General features: G+C 37.9%; 3 protein-coding genes across 4 annotated transcripts; 1 reads left to right on the forward strand and 2 right to left on the reverse strand.

The window, feature by feature from the left end:
- Nucleotides 1–1350: 1350 nt before the first annotated feature.
- Eip63e (cyclin dependent kinase Eip63E) lies at nucleotides 1351–8576 on the reverse strand. 2 transcript variants are annotated; one of them, XM_070300679.1, is made up of 7 exons: nucleotides 7868–8576; nucleotides 6186–6275; nucleotides 5715–5843; nucleotides 5367–5560; nucleotides 4882–5267; nucleotides 4255–4799; nucleotides 1351–4159 (listed from the first exon to the last, which is right to left on the reverse strand). In XM_070300679.1, exons 1-7 carry the CDS (start codon nucleotides 7911–7913, stop codon nucleotides 4068–4070), a joined length of 1482 nt encoding a protein of 493 aa, XP_070156780.1. In that variant the 5' UTR covers nucleotides 7914–8576; the 3' UTR covers nucleotides 1351–4067. The 2 variants fall into 2 exon arrangements, with proteins under 2 accessions (XP_070156780.1, XP_070156781.1); XM_070300680.1 differs by lacking the exon at nucleotides 7868–8576 and adding an exon at nucleotides 7117–7194.
- Nucleotides 8577–9116: 540 nt separating this feature from the next.
- Psa (puromycin-sensitive aminopeptidase) lies at nucleotides 9117–12934 on the forward strand. The gene is made up of 4 exons (XM_070300678.1): nucleotides 9117–9419; nucleotides 9755–9999; nucleotides 10312–10462; nucleotides 10668–12934. The coding sequence occupies exons 1-4, from the start codon at nucleotides 9117–9119 to the stop codon at nucleotides 12747–12749; spliced, it is 2781 nt and encodes a 926-aa protein (XP_070156779.1). The 3' UTR covers nucleotides 12750–12934.
- A 3250-nt stretch (nucleotides 12935–16184) lies between these two features.
- Emc (Basic helix-loop-helix domain-containing extra-macrochaetae) lies at nucleotides 16185–18338 on the reverse strand. Its single transcript, XM_070300693.1, has one exon. The coding sequence runs from the start codon at nucleotides 17803–17805 to the stop codon at nucleotides 17386–17388; it is 420 nt and encodes a 139-aa protein (XP_070156794.1). The 5' UTR covers nucleotides 17806–18338; the 3' UTR covers nucleotides 16185–17385.
- Nucleotides 18339–18593: the final 255 nt, after the last annotated feature.

Consider the following 18593-nt stretch of genomic DNA (forward strand, 5'->3'; position numbering starts at 1 on the left):
ATGCATTTCAATTTTTAAACCACAATCTCGAATCGATTGTGCAATTATTAGTGAACACTTTCCCGTTTTACTTCTTAAATCTCACTCTAATTCTCTAATATTTTCTCAATCTCAATTGTTTTAAATTCCATAGAATCTAATTTGAAACAGAGCATTCGTTATGCAAATTTTGACACAAGTAGCACGATTTTTTAAGAGATTTCATTTATTTAAAATTTAAAATACTTTATATTGAGATGCAAATTTCATTTCACATGCATACAACACACACACACACACACACACACACACACACACACACACACACACACACGAATACACACATGATATATATTTTTAAAAATTTGCTCGTATGAAATATAAAAGTGTCTTTTGTGTATATGTGAAGTTTTTATATAACTTAAATTTGATATACTAGTCATTCCTCTGTGACTGATTCAATGATTTTTATTATTTCATGCATTTTTCGTGACGTGAAAGTAAGTGTGAAATACGTAACATGTAATAGCGAGTTGTATCTTTATTATTTCAAATATTTGTAGCACAGGCACAATACGTTCAACTCGATGCTTCCGGATAAATCCGAAATTGATCAATCGGTCTAAACGTCGGATGTGTAATAAAACACATGTCCTCGCAATGACGCGAAGTGTCCATTTTCTAACGCAAAAGATGTATATGTGAAAACATAATTCCCTTTTTTTTTGTATCTTTTTCATTATATACACAATTCCGCAGCGGCTTTGATATATATTCGCGCGATTCCTTATAAAAAAAAAATTACAAAATAAAATGTACAATTAAACGGGAGAAAAAAATGCACGTACAAAATCGATACACTTAGAGGCAACATAAGTACATATGTCATATAATTATACAAGAGAATTTTCGTGCTATAATTTCTTTTTAAACTAAACGGAACTTTGTATATGGTAAATGCTTAACTCGGCAGTGGTAGGAGACGCCAGAATTTGTTTATTATTAATAATGTGATAAAAATATTTCTCTTAATACAAGATTAATAAATGCATCAAGATCATACTTACAGATCTCAATATTATATTTCAGAATTAGATGCAACATATAAAACGTGTGTATATATATGAAAGAGGTTATTAAAATATTATTATATATACAAAATGTGCAAATATTCATGACGCAAAATGAATTTTTCGTTATTTTAAAAGCCAATTTGAGAGTTTATATTCTGCATTTGAAATACGATTGTTTTTGAAATATTACAAATATTTTTTGTATTTTGGTATAAAAAAACAGTATATAATAACAGATTATTTGAATAATTTAAAATCAATATATTCAATTAAAAAAATATTTAAATATATCTTTGATTTTTTCTCTGTTCTCTTTACATTTATTAAAATCAATGTAAAGCAACTCGCATATTTACACGAGTAAATATATATATAATTAAACATTCCAAAATGTCTTTTTAGAAACAAGAGCCGAAATTACCACATCCATAGGATAGAATAATATTGTAAAAACAAATTTCGTATTAGATTTAAAAAAATTAGCACCATTTTTAAAAAAATACAATCAACGATTTATGGGAACCCCGTAAATAGAAAGACTATATATAATACTTATTCATGTTACATCATTCTATCTAATATACACTATAAATGCTCGTTTTTCACGAATTGACAGAATAAAAAAAATGCAGTCTTAAATATCTAAACAATTTAACTTTATATTACATATACTTTGTAAAATGTTAAAGATGATCATCAAAATAATGAGTTTTATTGACACTGCAATTTATTTGATTATGAAAAATTCTTTTTTGACACAATAATGAACAGAAAAATAAAAATAAAAATTATGTTATTATGGTCAATAAAAGGGAAATCATTTTTATCCTGTACCATGCGCACACACAAAGTATTGTGACATTTCCAAGTTTAAATGTTATTTCATTGTGTGTGTATGTGTATATCTATATATATAGGATGTCATTTATTATATAGCTTACTAATAGCGTTTTTGAGTGAAGCAGGTTTGATCGCTTTGTCATGAAAATATGTTTGACCAAAAATGGATTTTAAGAATGATTAATATAATTAATACATTAATAATATAAATACTACAAAGAACATCCTATTTAACTTTACTAAGCTATTTTGGCTTTAAAGCATAAAATTCTTTGCCTTGATTAATCGATCAAATGCTTATCCGAAATATTTTATTGATTAATTTAATAATCCAAGTATCCCTAGAACTCAAGACGGAATCTATGACATCATGACACAATCGCTCTCAAAGCGATTAAACTTGCTTCATTCGAAAACGTTATAATATCCTTTTCCCACAACACGTAAAAATAAATCTTTAAGCGTATTTTTCATAAATGAAGTATCATTTTTTAAAAACTATTTGACGTTCTAGTTCAGAAAATAGCTCATTGTTATTTGAAATGCGATTCACGGGTTATTTCGCACTTCAGCCCTGTAATATCACTGCCGAGTTAAGAATGAACAGGGTCCATAGTGTACCATACGTCTGAATTTATTACAAAGTCACATTTATTATCTCGATTCAGCTATCCCAGCATCATCGATATATATATATATATGAATTTGGTAATTCTATATACAATCTACCGAAATAAACGCAATAATATCGGTAGTAATAGTGTGTAATAGCGTTTCTCAAATTTTTTCGAAATTTCTTCTCCTCTCTTTTACTTTCACCTCGTTGATTTATATATATATATATATATATATATATATATAATTTTTAATAAGAGTGCTGAAAAATCGGTATAAATGTAACCTACGAAAAGGAGTAATATTACCGCGCAATAATTGTCACTTGTAGCTTAGACAAAATTTGGAAGAACTGTAACGCCGTTTTTTCCTTTACGTTTCCCTATTTCTACTATTGCCAACGCTACTTTATATCCGGTAGTTTTTAGAAAATCGAACGGATACTCGTTAAATATTTACGTCACGAGTACGAGATCGATTAAACAAGTCAGTTTACAATTCGAGCACCATTTGGCTAATGTTGATAATAATTAGTAGCAAATTGAATAAATTAAATTCGACAAGTCTAAAATCGCTACCCCGTAACTCTCTTTCTCTTGAATCGCTATCATTATTTATGCTACGTTGCGACATTGTCGATAAACTTCGATTGATATTAAATACGATCTAAGGCTAATCACTTATGTCTAAATCACTACCATCGGAACTATCGACGATGAGCGTTCAGTTAGTTTCTTTCGCTGCATCTCGCGATGTTGGCAACTACGGCACTTGACTAATACTGACTCGCCGTCTTTCCTAAGCTCCCTATTTCTTATTTGCTATCATCACATCTAATTAATAATAATTAATTTTTTAAATCGAACAACGATTCTCTATTTTATTTATCAATATTTTCAATTGTCTTAGCGACCAACATCGTATGCTCGAAAGCAGCAGTAGTAAAGTTTGTTTTATATAGAGAGTGCTACAGGTCTTCCATAATTTTTCTAAGATAAGTAATTAATTACTTCGTAATAGTTTTGCTAACCAGCGACCGCCCGCCCTATTTGGCTTGGGCTGGGATTTCGGGGGGACCTAGGGCGGCGATATGGTATCTTTTTTTTCTTTCTTTTTGATTGGTATTGATCTAAATCTAGTATTTGGACGAAGTGCGAGGATGGGTCGTGCGTGCTTTTGCTTTCTACATCGAGCGTGCGCAAATTCTTATAAATCTTTTTTTTTTTAACTTTTAGCCGTATGCTTTACTTTCTTGTTTCCTTGTGTGACCACTTATCGTCGTTAATTAATTTACTCGATACGTATATATTCTCGAGAACAAAAAAATTGAAAAGGAGAAAAGAATATTGTTATTATGTATGAAAAGAATAAGGGGAAAAATCATGGAGCAGCCCTGAGATAGAGCGAACAACATACTTGTAGGAGTAATGCATGTGCGCCTGTGTGTGTATTGTGTATATGTATCTGAACATATGGATCTCTCATACGAATGAACATTTCACTCAATATGTAAATTGCGAATTTACTTATAATATTACTTCATTAACGTTTGCTTTAACCTCAAGTCTTAAGAGTCGTGTGACGCGAATCCGCGCACCCATGCCTTGAGTTTGTATACAAGTGACAACCTTCTACGCTGAATATCGACACTTCTGCAATAGAATCAATGATATTGTCATGTAAGACAAATGTTATTTCGACAATAATGGTTGTATCACAATCTAGTAAACGTATGTATATATCTTACCGTCAGGTAATTCGTATAATTTTCTAGGAAGAGAAGCGAAATAGGGGTGTGCTAACGCTTCCTCCGCTCCTATCCGTTGATCGGGATTCAGTTGCAGGAGCGACGACGCCATACTATCTCCCTCGGCGATGTCGTAGAGCCGGGGAAACGAGAGCCCTAGTTTCCGCGGTGGATAAAATAACAGTCTATGTGCTTTATACCCGGGCAAATGCGTAACACTCGGCCAAGTTTCCTCGGTGGGTGTGCCCAACACTTTAAATATTTTATCGAGTTGGTCGTACGTACAGCGTACACCTGGGAATGTCGGTTCGCCAGTTAACATTTCCACAAATATGCAACCTACTCCCCACATGTCGAGGGAGGTGGAGTATTCTGTGGAACCTAAAAGAACGTCGGGCGGCCTATACCATAAGGTCACGACTTCGTGCGAGTATGTATGCGATGGCACAGATTTTGCTCTCGCTAACCCAAAGTCTGCCAATTTAAGCTCTCCTATCTCGCTGATTAATAAATTCTGCGGCTTTACATCTCTATGCAGGACTCTCCTAGAGATATGCGATAACACAAATTAATCAACGCATATCGTAGACGAGACATTGACATTATACACTATATATTTGTAATTACCTGCGATGACAGTACGCCAATCCTCTCAATAATTGAAAAAGAAACAATTTAACATTACGCGGATCTAATCCTCCGTTACCACTTCCATACCTCTCCATGTATTGCGATAAATCAGTGTGAACGTATTCGAATACGAAGGTGAGCGTCTCGCGTGTATGAATAATATCGTGTAAGGTCACGATATTGCTATGTTTCAACTCTTTGAGGAGACTTGCCTCGCGAATGGCAGTAAACGGAGCTCCCTCCTCCTCTTGCAGTCTAATTTCTTTAAGAGCCACCACCTGATTAGTGAGATGGCTGTAGCCTTTGAACACTGTGGCGTATGATCCCTCTCCCAACTGCTCCAGTTTTATATAAGCCTCGGATTTACCGAACGGCGAATCTCCCTGTCGAGTTAAAGTGAGGAATCGATGTATATTAATATATAACATTTTACTAGAAAATAAGCATATACAAAATGAGCATATATGTGTAAAGCGTATTACCCCAAAGGCGGAGAATCTTTTAGTTCTTCTAGGTGGATCCGGGCCGAGAAAAACTTCAGATTTGGGCCGTGGTGGACGTCGGGGCCGCAGGATTACCCTAGCTTCTTCCCGTATATCTTCATCGAGAAGCTTGGAATCGCTAGAAACCGAAAGCTGCCGATGCACTCTCTCATGGTCGCCCACACCTGTCCATTCTATGACAGTTCAATTTCCGAAAACATTCTTAAAATAATAGCAATAGAAATATATACAAGATTATGTAGATTTTTATAAAAATTTATTTGAAAATCTAAATACATAAAATTATATCATGCATATATATTTATAAAGCTTTCAAATAAAATTTACCATAACGACGATCTTTATCCACAGGTATGTTGCCGTTTGGCTCCAAGCGATCTAGGAACTCCTCAGAATAGCCATTGTATGGCAATTGGCCTCTGGTTGCTGCATCGTCAGCCTCTTCTTTTGATATAGCTATAATCAAATAAATAATTTTGACAATAATAATAATAATTATTTGTAACAGGCACAATTACCAATTTAATTGTATCATGTTAATAAATCTTATTCAACATTCTAAAAAAATGTTCATATTTCAGTAAAATAATGTATAATACTAATAACCAACAAATTTATAAAAAATATTATTTAATCATGATTTACAAAAAAAAATAATTATTTGCGTGACATTAATTGACACATTTATTAATATCATTAAAAAAATTGAGGATATAACTAAATTTTTACAAGAAAACACTATTTTATATTTTATTAATATTATTAAAACAATTATTTTGAAACACAAAATATACTTACAAAGTCGTCCAAAACTATGACTAAGACGCTTTTTCAATTTTTGTACTCTGCTGAGAGCACCGCCTTTTTTCTCCCGCATTGTCACAGGCCCTACGTACAAGGAGTGCAATATTTAAACAAGTTTGAAATATCAAATATCTAAATTGAGATTGCACACGATATCATAATAGAAGGCCAAGAACATCAGAGTAATTCAGACACAACGATCATTACATGACATGTGATGACATCATATGCTGTGCTATGCTATACTATATATATGTATATAATATGTGTATATATATATATATATATATATATATATATATATATATATATGCATGTGGTGCTTCTGGATCTTGATAATGATAATAATAGAGACATACGTATATCGCAATCTTCTCAAATGATACATGGAAGATATAATAACATAAGAAGTTACATAATAAAAGGAGCATATATATATATTGTATATATATATATATATATTCATTATTCATTCCATTTTAATTGAAAATTTGATATCCAATACAAGTGTCGAGAAAGAAATTTGTTATATTTATCAAAGAATTTGTAGCTAAAGCATAGAGTAATATTTGTTGGCCTAAATGAATGATGTATTTACCGCGATATGATATGGATAAAGTAAAATTTATAGTTCTTGTTATACAACTGTCAAAACATAATGACATCTAATGAGCAATTATTTAAACAAAGAATCTTATCTCGAAACATTTTAATTTATCCTGATCAAATCAACACCATTCATTCATAATACGAAAGATAACAAGTTTAAAAAAAAGTGAAAGTATATATATATATATATATACATTCTCTTAATTATGTATGTACAGTATGAGAGTGCACTTTTCAACTATCGCAGCAAATTCGCTCTTAAACTAGCCAACAGTTACTTTTTGTTGGGACAAGTCACATAACAAAGCAAACTTACGGAGTACTCAACAAATGCAATTAAAACTTTGTAACTGTCATATGTGTGTGGCACATATACACGGCGCATATAGTACACATACACGCACGAATAGTTATGCATACATAATATATGTACATATACCGCAATTACAGCGCGGGTCAACGAACTAATAAAGATTGGTAATTTCACAAGGGTCGAATAAAATTATTGACAAATTGAAGATAATCGAGATTTTCAAGTGACGAGTGTGACCATGACTATCCGTCGCATTACAAAGAAAGATTGTGCGATTCGAAAAGCCAGTCGGTCTCGCCAATGGAATATTCCTGCCAACGAATGCGAATTCAAGTCGCCGGGTGCAAGAAAAAAAGCGGGTGCAAGAACGCGCGCGAGGTACATATGCTGGAACTTTGTCTCTCTTCCTCCTCTGCCATCCATAAGCGATACTGTACACGCACACAAACTCTTCATCTCTCTCTCTCTATCTGTCTGTCTTTTCTTGTCTCTGCGCGTCTCCGTCGCACTGTCGATCGTTGTCATCCTGTCCTTCTTCCATTTCCACGATCCCGGAACGGAACTCCCTTTACCTCTCACTCACTCATTCATACATACTCACTCTCTCTCTCTTTCTCGCCTCGTTCACATGCGCGCACAAAAGCAGCCGAAAGCCGATAAGAAAGCAAACCGGAACTTCGACATTGAAGGAAGAGAAGGAAGCGCGCTAAAAAGAGAAAAAAGAAAAAGAGGAAAGCACTCGCATCCGACTTACCCTCTTTGCTCTTGGAGGCGGTCGAACTCTTGTCTTGACAGTACATGATTACTCACTCGCTCTCACGCACGGGACACATCACATATGGGCGGTGACGCACTCGGGTGCGCGCGTGTATGTATGCGTGCCTGCGTGTGCGGGCTCCGCCGTCGTGTTTTTTTCGTCGGCCGATGCTCCTGCTCGTTGCACGGCAGGCGCGTGTGTTGTCGGCCACCTCTCACGTCGCTCGTTCCGTCTCGCGCTTCGACGAGGCACGCACGGTCCCCGACGCGTCGGCTCGCGTCATGAAGAGAGAAAGAAGAACCGCCTCCGCGCGCTTTCCCCGCGGACGACGACGATCGTCCTCGGGACGGTGCGGGCGTCAACGACACCGTTATCGAAAATTCACCACCGAGCCTCCCCGGTTCGCGAGCGTGGCAAGATTCACGTCGATTCACTCGCTCGCTCTCTCTCTCTCTCTCTCTCTCTCTCTCTCTCTCTCTCTCTCTCTCTCTCTCTCTCGACCGAGATCACTACCATCGGCCGATCTCCTCAACCCTGCTGACGGTGGGTGCTCGCGCACGCCACCACTATCTTTGACAAATCATCCGCGATCGGCCGACCGTTCGACTCGACGAAGCCTTATCTCGCTCTTGTCGCGGATACTGCCCGCATCACGCATCACCACCGCGTACAAAAGTCGCGAACCAGCCGACTCTAGCCGCGATGCACGCAACTGAGTCTAGAGCGGCGACTCCGTTGTAGACAATTGCTTCGAAAAAGTGACAGGAACTATTTGGTCTGAAAATGGTTTGAATGGCTAATCTGAGTGGTCACGCCATATAGTTACCACCTCTTCGAAATAAGATGCGGTTTTACTAACGTTTTACACGTGTCTTTTTATATTTTTTTGTAGGGAGACGGAAATACTTATATATATGGTTTTAACGTGGCACATTAAAAGGGATCTTTCTAGCGAGAAAACATAAATTATATAGCTATTAAATAGAGAATTTTTAAAGACCCTAAAATATTTCTATTTGACAGCTAATAATTAACAGCTATATAATTTCGTATTTATATGTTTCTTGCTGAAAAGCTCCCAAAGATATGTCATATAACGTGTCTATAGTTTTAAATTTCCTTCTGTCATTTTCTCTCTCCATAAACTATACGAGTTCGAATAGACGGGTTTTCAGTATCGAAATCTCGAAGATAATCGATACCGATAATATCGAGATATCGATGGCTCTCGACTGCATCCTTGGCCATGTTCTCGCGCGTCGTCGCACGTGTAAGTGTTCGTCGCCGTTGTCTTGTGAGTCAGCAAAAAGATAAGGGTGTCGATCCGTTGCTGCGGCTGTTGCGAGCGAGTATCATCGTCGGAAAGTGCGAGGCGCGTTACTATAACACGAGCGTATCCGCGGGCGAATCAAGCGCAACGATGTCGGGCGACGAGAAGAAGCCGTTTCGCCGTCTGCCGTTGTACGTGCGTCCCTATCACTACAATATCTCGTTGACGCCGAATCTGGTCACCTTCACCTTCGACGGCATCGAGAGCGTGCATCTCAACGTAAGCATCTCGCCGTTTGCGAATCACATTGGGCTAATCCCCGTAATTCGAATAAGAGAGAAAAAAAACTAACCAATAGACATAACCAAGAAACATTCGTTTCTATTTGAGTAGCGTTTGAGTTTCTATTTGATAAGCAAATATACCGCGCCCGCATCTTATCTCTTACATAGTTGCCGGCAATCGCGATTTAAATCCTTCGGCAATTTGCTCGTTAATTTCGATGACGCTTGTTTTCTAGTCTATTTGTCGATATTATCTCTCTGTTTTTCTTGCGTCGACTTCTCTTACGGAGCCATTTCTTTTGATCGATAATTCGTTTTATTGGATTGCAGGTGGAATCTACAACTGATACCATTGTATTGAATTCCTTGGAAATTGATATTAAATGTGCAACTTTTAATGGAAATGATGGTAAGACCATTTCTGCCAACAAAATTGAACTGTCTGCGTCTGAAGAAACAGCGACATTGGTGTTTCCTGAAACCCTGCCACTTGGTAAAAGTGGATATTTGAATATAGATTTTGTAGGTGACATCAATGATAAAATGAAGGGCTTTTATAGGAGCAAATATACCAGGTAAAAATATACGGTTTAACAATGTGTAAAAAAAGAATCTCTTTAATAATGCATCTTGGTCATTAATTTTATCACCTGAAAATTATATAACATACATAAGTAAAAATAATGTTTAAACTAATTATTTTATTCCTTCTAACGCAAGATGGTAATTGTGTTATAACTTATTTATGTTTGTGTATTGGTATGATAATTTTTCCCATGTTAGAACAATTTGTTTTTGAATCTTTGATATACATTTCACGATTTCATGTCTCGGAGATCTTTTAACGAGAATTCTTAAAATACAATGTAGAATTGTTCTGATTTCAGAGAGGATGGTAGTATTGAACACGCGGCAGTTACTCAGTTTGAACCAACAGATGCTAGACGTTGCTTCCCATGTTGGGACGAACCAGCGCTCAAAGCTACATTTGACATTACGCTAAAAGTACCAACCGGTCTTACAGCACTTTCTAATATGGTAAGCAGCATCTGCAATATTATTTGCTTTTTTTCTTTTTATACTTATGATTTATATTTGAAATTAATATTTTTTGATCATTGAAATATCACTTTTAATATATCGTACTTTGAATGGTATGTGTGGGTATATTTATATATATATATATATATATATATATATATATATATATATATATATATTTTGTTTGTATTTTTATTTTCAGCCTGTAAAAAGCAAAGTTACGAATGACGAGTATGATATAGTGGCTTTCGAAAGAACACCTATCATGTCAACATACTTAGTAGCCGTAGTGGTGGGTGAATTCGATTACATAGAGGATAAGTCTAGCGATGGTGTGTTAGTTCGAGTTTACGTACCCAAGTCCAAGAAGGAGCAGGGCCAGTTTGCGCTGGAAGTAGCCACCAAGGTATTGCCATATTACAAGACTTATTTTGGTATCGCGTATCCCTTGCCGAAAATCGATCTCATAGCGATCGCCGATTTTTCGTCTGGTGCTATGGAAAATTGGGGATTGGTTACATACCGCGAGACCTGTCTGCTCGTGGATCCACAAAACACATCGGCGGTGCGCAAGCAATGGATCGCGTTAGTAGTAGCACACGAATTGGCACATCAGTGGTTCGGTAATCTCGTAACGATGGAATGGTGGACGCATTTGTGGTTAAATGAAGGCTATGCGTCGTTCGTGGAATTTCTCTGTGTCGCGCATCTATTTCCAGAATATGACATCTGGACACAATTCGTGACAGATACGCACATTCGAGCGTTAGAGCTGGACGCATTAAAGAATAGCCATCCGATCGAGGTACCGGTTGGTCATCCGTCAGAGATTGATGAGATCTTTGATGACATATCGTATCACAAAGGCGCGTCCGTGATTCGTATGCTGCACGCGTATATAGGCGACGCTGACTTCAGGAAGGGCATGAATTTGTATCTGGAGAGACACAGTTACGCTAACGCGGAGACCGAGGATCTTTGGGCCGCGTTGGAAGAAGCCAGTAATAAAGCTGTGCGTAGAGTGATGTCTTCATGGACTAAAAGACAAGGCTTTCCCGTCGTCAAGGTCGATCATCATCAAAAGGACGAGAACAGGATCTTGTCATTATCTCAAGAGAGATTCTTGGCTGACGGATCGGTGGACAACGACGCGGATAATACATGGCTCATACCGATAAGCGTGACCTCATCCGAAAATCCGAGCAAAGCAGTATTCGAAGGCATATTGGATGCAAAAACGAAAGAATTACTAATCAAAGATGTTCCCGAGAATACGTGGTTGAAAATCAATCCCGGTACGATTGGCTTCTACCGGACCCGTTATAGTCAATCTGCTCTCTCGCTTCTGTTACCGGCAATCAAAGATCACACATTACCTCCTCTAGATAGATTAGGTTTATTGGATGATCTCTTCGCAATGGTACAAGCGGGTCACGCGTCTACCGTAGAAGTGCTCGATCTTATGCAAGCGTTTTTACACGAGGATAATTATACCGTGTGGTCTACCATAGTAAACATTTTGAGCAAAATTAACATTCTCATCTCACACTTAGATTTTGAGGATTCTTTTAAAGCGTTTGGACGTAATCTATTTCGCGATGTGAATACCAGGTTAGGCTGGGATCTTAAACCAAACGAGAGTCATTTAAACACTTTACTTAGGTCTCTCGTGTTAGGTCGCATGGCGGCTTTAAATGATCCGGATACCATTGAAGAAGCGAAGAGAAGATTCGAGCTTCACGTAAACGGCGTCACGACGCTTGCTGCCGATTTGCGCAGTCCGGTTTATCGAGCTGTGCTCTCCGTAGGCGACGCCAATGCTTACGAAACTATGATAAAACTGTACAAAGACGCTGATCTCCAGGAAGAGAAGGAGCGGATTCTGCGAGCTCTCGGTGCGATGAAGGACCAGGCACTGCTCAGAAAAGTCCTGGACTTTGCTATGAGCGAGGACGTCCGTGCTCAAGATACGGTATTCGCCATCATGTCCGTGGGTCTATCGTACAAGGGACGTCTTATGGCATGGAACTTTTTCAAGGAAAAGTGGAAGACCCTTCTAGATCGTTACGAAGGCGGTTTTCTGCTGGCGCGATTGGTAAAGTTCACTACAGAAAACTTTGTCACCGAAGAGCAAGCCAAAGACGTAGAGAGTTTCTTCGAAAGTCATCCGACGCCGGGTACAGAAAGAACGGTGCAGCAGTGCGTGGAATCCATCAGACTGAATGCCGCATGGCTCGCCCGAGACAAGAACTCGATCAAAGAATATCTTACCACTCAAGTCTAATATATAAAAGCAATTTTTATTTTTTTCTCTGTTACCTTAATTGTGAAAATCGGCATAATTTGAAACCGCGTGTGTGAATCGAATTGTATTATCGCTCTAGAGTCTTATATCGATTGATACTGCCATATCAATTAGACACAGACTTGTCTCTATGTATGAATAATACATAAATAATCCAATGCAAATTATATGTATGCACGTTCAATGAAAAACGCAGATTTATTTAATGTTGATTAAATATTTTGCCGAGTGAGCATAAGAGAATGAGGATGAAAGTATATCGTTTTGTACACATTTATTATATCTTACTGATGCGTTATTTTAACACGATTCAACATTTTACATCGTTCTTATAGCATTTAATTCTTAATTATTTCCTGGTATCATACATATTGTCATTTCGAGTTTATCATTGAGAAGGAAAAATTTAAATATTTAGAAACCTCATTTTGATCACACTACATTACCACTATGACAGATAAGTTGAAAAACTTAAATATTTCATGTCAAAACTCGAAACTTTTCGTTCCCAGTGGCGTACTCTGCAGTAATATTTTAAATAAAACTTTAACGGGAATTAAAGTTTTTTACCAGTTAAAAGTTGATGTTCCGTTTGTTGTTCATTGATGTAATAGTACGTGATCCATTCGCGCGAAAATATGCTCCCATAGAGATTAATTCTGCTAACGATCTTTCATCTTTAAGTAGCGTAAATTACTGTTGAATCAAGTAATAATTTAATATGAAAAATACACATTTTTATCATTTAAGATTTAAGGGATGTGATTTATATTGTTTCATAGATATCATTCAATTCAAATAAAAAAATACCTAGTTTGAAATAATTTCAAAGTAAGGATTCACAAGTTAGTGTCAATTACAAAATATCGCGGAAGAAATATTGAAAGTTCTTAAACAATAAAAATCTAAAAGCGATATAATCCTAAAGAAATGTAACATTTTTTTTACAAGGGTATATAACATCTGAAAATTTTTTTGTAATGTTGCAAATATATACGTCTGAAAGATTTTCAGAATTATAGAAACATTACAAAGAAGTTTTAATTTTTTTTAGATATTCGTTAGATATTTCTCGTTTTTTTTTTACACATGTGTTTTTTAAACTTTCATATTTAACAGATACTTTAACACAGAACGATGCTTCAGCGCACCAGCTTTAAAATCCTTATAATATAAAATGTATTGTGTAGTATGTAATTTCCAGTAATATGTACAAATTGCAGTCTATAATATAGACAGTTGATGATATGATTGTTTATTTGAAGTATTAATGTTGAATGCAGTATATGTGCCATAATTATTTTAAACATTTTTCAACTAACTCCCTTGTACTCGTATAGTAAAGAAAATACTACTTATAATTTTGTCATTGTAATCAAAACATTGGAAACTCTTAATCTAGATTCTTTTTCATCCTCGGATATGACCTTCTCGAAACTTTTACTCTAAAATTATCTGTAGTGTTTCATGTTTTTCTGTATTTTTTCTATCGTGCTACATTTGCAGAGAAATATCAAGTTTACAATTTGCTCAAACTTTATTAAGTTTTGAGATCACGTTGTAAAAGAGAATATGTGTAATTTTTTTCAGGAAAACACAAGATATTAAATATTTTTTTATAGATACACATATACATATTTTTTTTACATATAACATCATATACATACAATGTATGTAATTTATATCTAAAAATATATGATACATATATATTTTTAGATATAAATTTAATCGTTCGAAATTTTTGTATGATGATAAATATTTCCTACGTGAAATTATTTTGAGGAATAAAAATGAAAGTGGACTCTTCCACGCAAGATATTGCGACATTTTTCGTGTCGACCGTCATGGGATGCAATCCCCCTATATAGTTGATGGCCGCACGTGCCGAGGAAAGAACGATCCCGGTAGTGAGTCAGCCTCCATTTCCATTATCAGTGAAGAGATTTAACTTTATACATCACAAGTGATTATCTCTGTGAAATTGCATCAAAACGAAAAGTGTTTTATATCTTGTTAAACATTTCTTATTTAAAGTGCATGGCACGATTATTTATTACACAGAAAATTTGATTACATCTGTTTAAGAGGCAGCAATAGCATTCGTTTACGAATGCCGACATATAAAATTGATCTTTTTGTTACTGTATAGAGTGATTAGAATATAGATACAAGAATGAGAACTTTGAGCCAGTGATCACATAGACCCTAAAACATCATGATACTGTAACTTTTTCATCCTCTAGATTTTATATGTAATATCATTTTCACTTTTTCAAGATTTTAATATTTCTTTAATTTAACTAGAATAGATAGGAGAGAAAAAATTGCACATCTCGAAAGTAACATTTCTGAACGAAGGATTAATATACTTAAATATTATTGATGGATGCTCTTAGAGGATTGTTCAAATTCTCCAAGGGGTAATAAATGCATCCCCTTATTCGCTCGCTATCTCGCTCAAACGGGGGAATGAAAAGCGGGCAACAGGAAGGAAAGGGAAAGAGGAAAACAGAGAGGGAGAGAGAGAACGTCAAGAGACACGGGGTTGGAGTCGGTTCCCGTGGGTATAGCCCGGATCGAGCGTTCCCAGGAACGCGCACGTGACCCGCCAGAAGACGATCAATACGAACTTTGCGAACTCCTACATCCCGCCGGAACGACGTGTCGCCCTTGTAGTACAGTCTGCGCACACATCCTTCGCCTTCCGACGACACCGATGGCGAACGACCGCCGCCCCTCCTCGCACGTGTGCGTAGATTGTTGCGCACACGTGCGCCTATTTTATCTCCCCACGTCTCCCCCTCTCCCACTGCCAATCTCCTCCTTCCGTTCCCGATATCGCTGAATCCCCACGGATTTATGATCCTAAGACGACGCAGAAAGCGCGACAATCAAGATTAAAAGGAAGAGGAACCTTATAATTTAAGCTTATTCTATAAAATAAAACTACCTCGATTTTTGTTTGTAGAGGATTTTTTTTTTTTTTTTTCCAATTACGTTTATATCGAAAATTGCGGTATTTATGATTACGTAAGGTAATATCACGCACATTCATTAACTGTTTGAGTTACGTAACATTTCTCGTTTTTCAAATAATGACAAGTATATATATGATGAACATCCTTTCATTTATATATTGAACATACTAATATATACAGAATATTCCAAAATATTTCAGGAAGAAATTGAAAAATCTTTTTCTAACGTAAATATTATCGAGAGTGATTTTTAGCTACTTGTTTATCTTCATAATTTTGGTATTTTCATTATCTAATTGCACATAAAAATAAAGCTTTTACTGGATTACAAAGTTGATTACTTCCTATTTAATAGATTTATTTACATGTATAAACAATTGATAGGATATATCATATATAGGATATATATGTACGCGCAAAAAAAAATTCGCAAAAATAACTTGTAGACACAGTTTTGTATTTATTTCGTGCGAGTGCAATTCGCCCGCGCATTAACGTATTCTTACAGCCTTTCAGTCTTCGCAAATATACACTATTTACGCGGATTGAGGAAGGGAAATTAGCTCTCTAAATTATAACATAAAGGACTATGTATATATATATATAACAACGCTATAATAATCATACAATGATAAAAGATATCAGCGATATACGGTGAGAGCGTGAAATCTTAACAAGAAACGAAACTTGAGGTTTAAAATCATTGTAAATTACAGGTGAAAATTCAATCTCTCGCAAATCGATCGTCACGCATAAACATTCGATTTCGAGACAAATCTCGCCTCGCTATCCGTAGATAGCGATTTTCCAAGAGAGGACCGTGCAAGAAAAGGCGATCGATCGGCGACCAGTTGGGCGGGGCGCTGTAATGTAAATGTAATGACTCGAATGATAGCAAACATTTTCGGAGAAAGAGCTCGACGTCTCCATCTCGTGATACTACGTTCGCGGTACATTACGATAATCGACGACGAATAAATTTCCGCTTCAGAAAACCCGATGATCCGGGTATCGCGATACATCTACATGCCGAAAATGAATACTAATCGGCAAAACGATCGCGCATCACCCATCACGGTCCATCAATCGCAAAACGGAACTACGAAAGTGGATGTTCGATCTGCAAGATAACACGCGGTTGATGAGAAGAATGAAATGATAAAATTTCAGATAGAGGAAAAATAAGAAAAAAAGGGGGAAGAGGGATTCGTACCCGGGTCCTTATACCGTGAAAGAGATCTCGTGAGGAATGCGCGATGTGAGCCTATGTACAAGTATATTTACAATTTCCCTTCGCGGGGCAAGGGGAGATGTTAAGAAATCGGGGACGCGGGATCTTTTTCGCTTTTCTACTCGAAAACGTCCCTCTTAGTATTTTCTCTTCGGGTGTAGGCGCGTCGTCGAAGGGTCTCCTGTTTCTCTCTTCCGGGAAGCGGCGGGGCTGACGATCGACACCATCTCCCGCAACGTCAAGTCAGGTGTGAATCAACGAGCGAGTTTCTTATTGTTAGTCGACTTTATCGCGACGTCCGAACAAAATCCTTTCGGAGACGCGAGTGTGGGATGACTTGTCCGTCAGTCCACGAGAAGGATGACCTCGAGATGCGACCTGTACCTTAGTTAATCCGGTCGACAGGTCACCGTTCGGCGACTGTCGCGGTTGTCGACGTCGTTACGATGGACGTCGCAATGGTGGTGGTGGTGGTGGTGGCGGCGGTTGTCGTGGCGGTCGTCGCGGTGGCGTTCAGCAGGGGTTGTCGCGACGACTGCGACGTCGTCGTCGTCGTCGTCGCGTCTTGATGGGCGGCGTTCGTCTCTTCTAGGGCGGTCTGCAGATCGCAGATGTACTCGATCACCCTCTGGATTACCTCGAGCTTTGACAGCTTTCGTTTGCGCGGCATGTCCGGCACGAGGGAGCGCAATTTGGTCAGGTAAGCGGCCACCTCCTCGGCCTCGAGATCGCGTCTGGTGCCGCCGATTCCCAGGCCGTTGTGCAGAACACCGCGATGATCGGGGGGGACTCTGCCCCCCAATGGGCTCACCACCATCGCTTTCATGACTGGCAACTGGCGATTCCAAGTTATGGCTACGGGCAACCGAGTCGATCAATTTGGCGTCCGTTCTTTCCTCTCGGGAGCACGCTGCGTGGTCGTACGACGATAGCGCGCGCGCGCGCGCACACACATGCGACACGTACACACACACACACACACGCGCGCACGTATGTATTTATCGATCTGTCGACAGCACAGAGGCGTAAATGAACGGACAGCGACAGATGGACGGAGTCCGTTGTCTCCGTCAAGAATTATGAACAGTATCGTTTTCTTCTCGTCTCGTTGATCGAGTGCGAAATCTCGCGCGCGCACCCACACACACGCGTGTATCACCAGCTTGTCTCACTGACCAGGCGCATCCTCGAACTGGAGTAACGTTCGCTCGGCGACGTGTGTGCGATGACAAAACTGATCTCCGATCACCGCGTACGAACGTAGACAGTAGAGACAATCGGACCGATTGACAATAGCCGACTCTCGAATGACGCACGATCGCTTGACGGATCGAAGCCGACTCGCCGACTGGCCTCCGCCCCTCACCTGCGTCTTTTTATAGCCTTGCCCCACCTCGCTCCTCGCGCGTACCCTCGAGACGCTTCCACCATTTGTACGGCGCAATCGCTGCCCGAGTGGAGTAGCGGCAGCTTTGAGCGTCACGCGAATTTTGTCGTGCCGATCAATTTTTTTTTTTTCCCTTTCGATTAATTCGACGAATCTCTATTAAGATTCTTTTCGATTCTCATTTAAAAATATCTAGCGATAAAAAATAAAAAAACCACGAACGCGTA

Source organism: Polyergus mexicanus, unplaced genomic scaffold, assembly GCF_030449975.1.
Source record: "Polyergus mexicanus isolate NDT 795.1 unplaced genomic scaffold, iyPolMexi1.0 SCAF_8, whole genome shotgun sequence".
NCBI classification, from domain to species: Eukaryota; Metazoa; Arthropoda; class Insecta; order Hymenoptera; family Formicidae; genus Polyergus; species Polyergus mexicanus.

Excerpts from the sequence above, each read along its gene's own strand:
- Emc (XM_070300693.1), bottom strand. The coding sequence starts at position 17,805 with ATGAAAGCGATGGTGGTGAGCCCATTGGGGGGCAGAGTCCCCCCCGAT.
- Eip63e (XM_070300679.1), bottom strand. The coding sequence starts at position 7,913 with ATGTACTGTCAAGACAAGAGTTCGACCGCCTCCAAGAGCAAAGAGG. Across the intron at positions 5,561-5,714 it reads GGATAAAGATCGTCGTTATG|AATGGACAGGTGTGGGCGAC; the intron begins GTAAATTTTATT and ends GAACTGTCATAG. Across the intron at positions 5,268-5,366 it reads AAAGATTCTCCGCCTTTGGG|GGAGATTCGCCGTTCGGTAA; the intron begins GTAATACGCTTT and ends TTAACTCGACAG.
- Psa (XM_070300678.1), top strand. The coding sequence starts at position 9,117 with ATGTTCTCGCGCGTCGTCGCACGTGTAAGTGTTCGTCGCCGTTGTCTT. Across the intron at positions 9,420-9,754 it reads TCGAGAGCGTGCATCTCAAC|GTGGAATCTACAACTGATAC; the intron begins GTAAGCATCTCG and ends ATTGGATTGCAG. Across the intron at positions 10,463-10,667 it reads TTACAGCACTTTCTAATATG|CCTGTAAAAAGCAAAGTTAC; the intron begins GTAAGCAGCATC and ends TTTTATTTTCAG.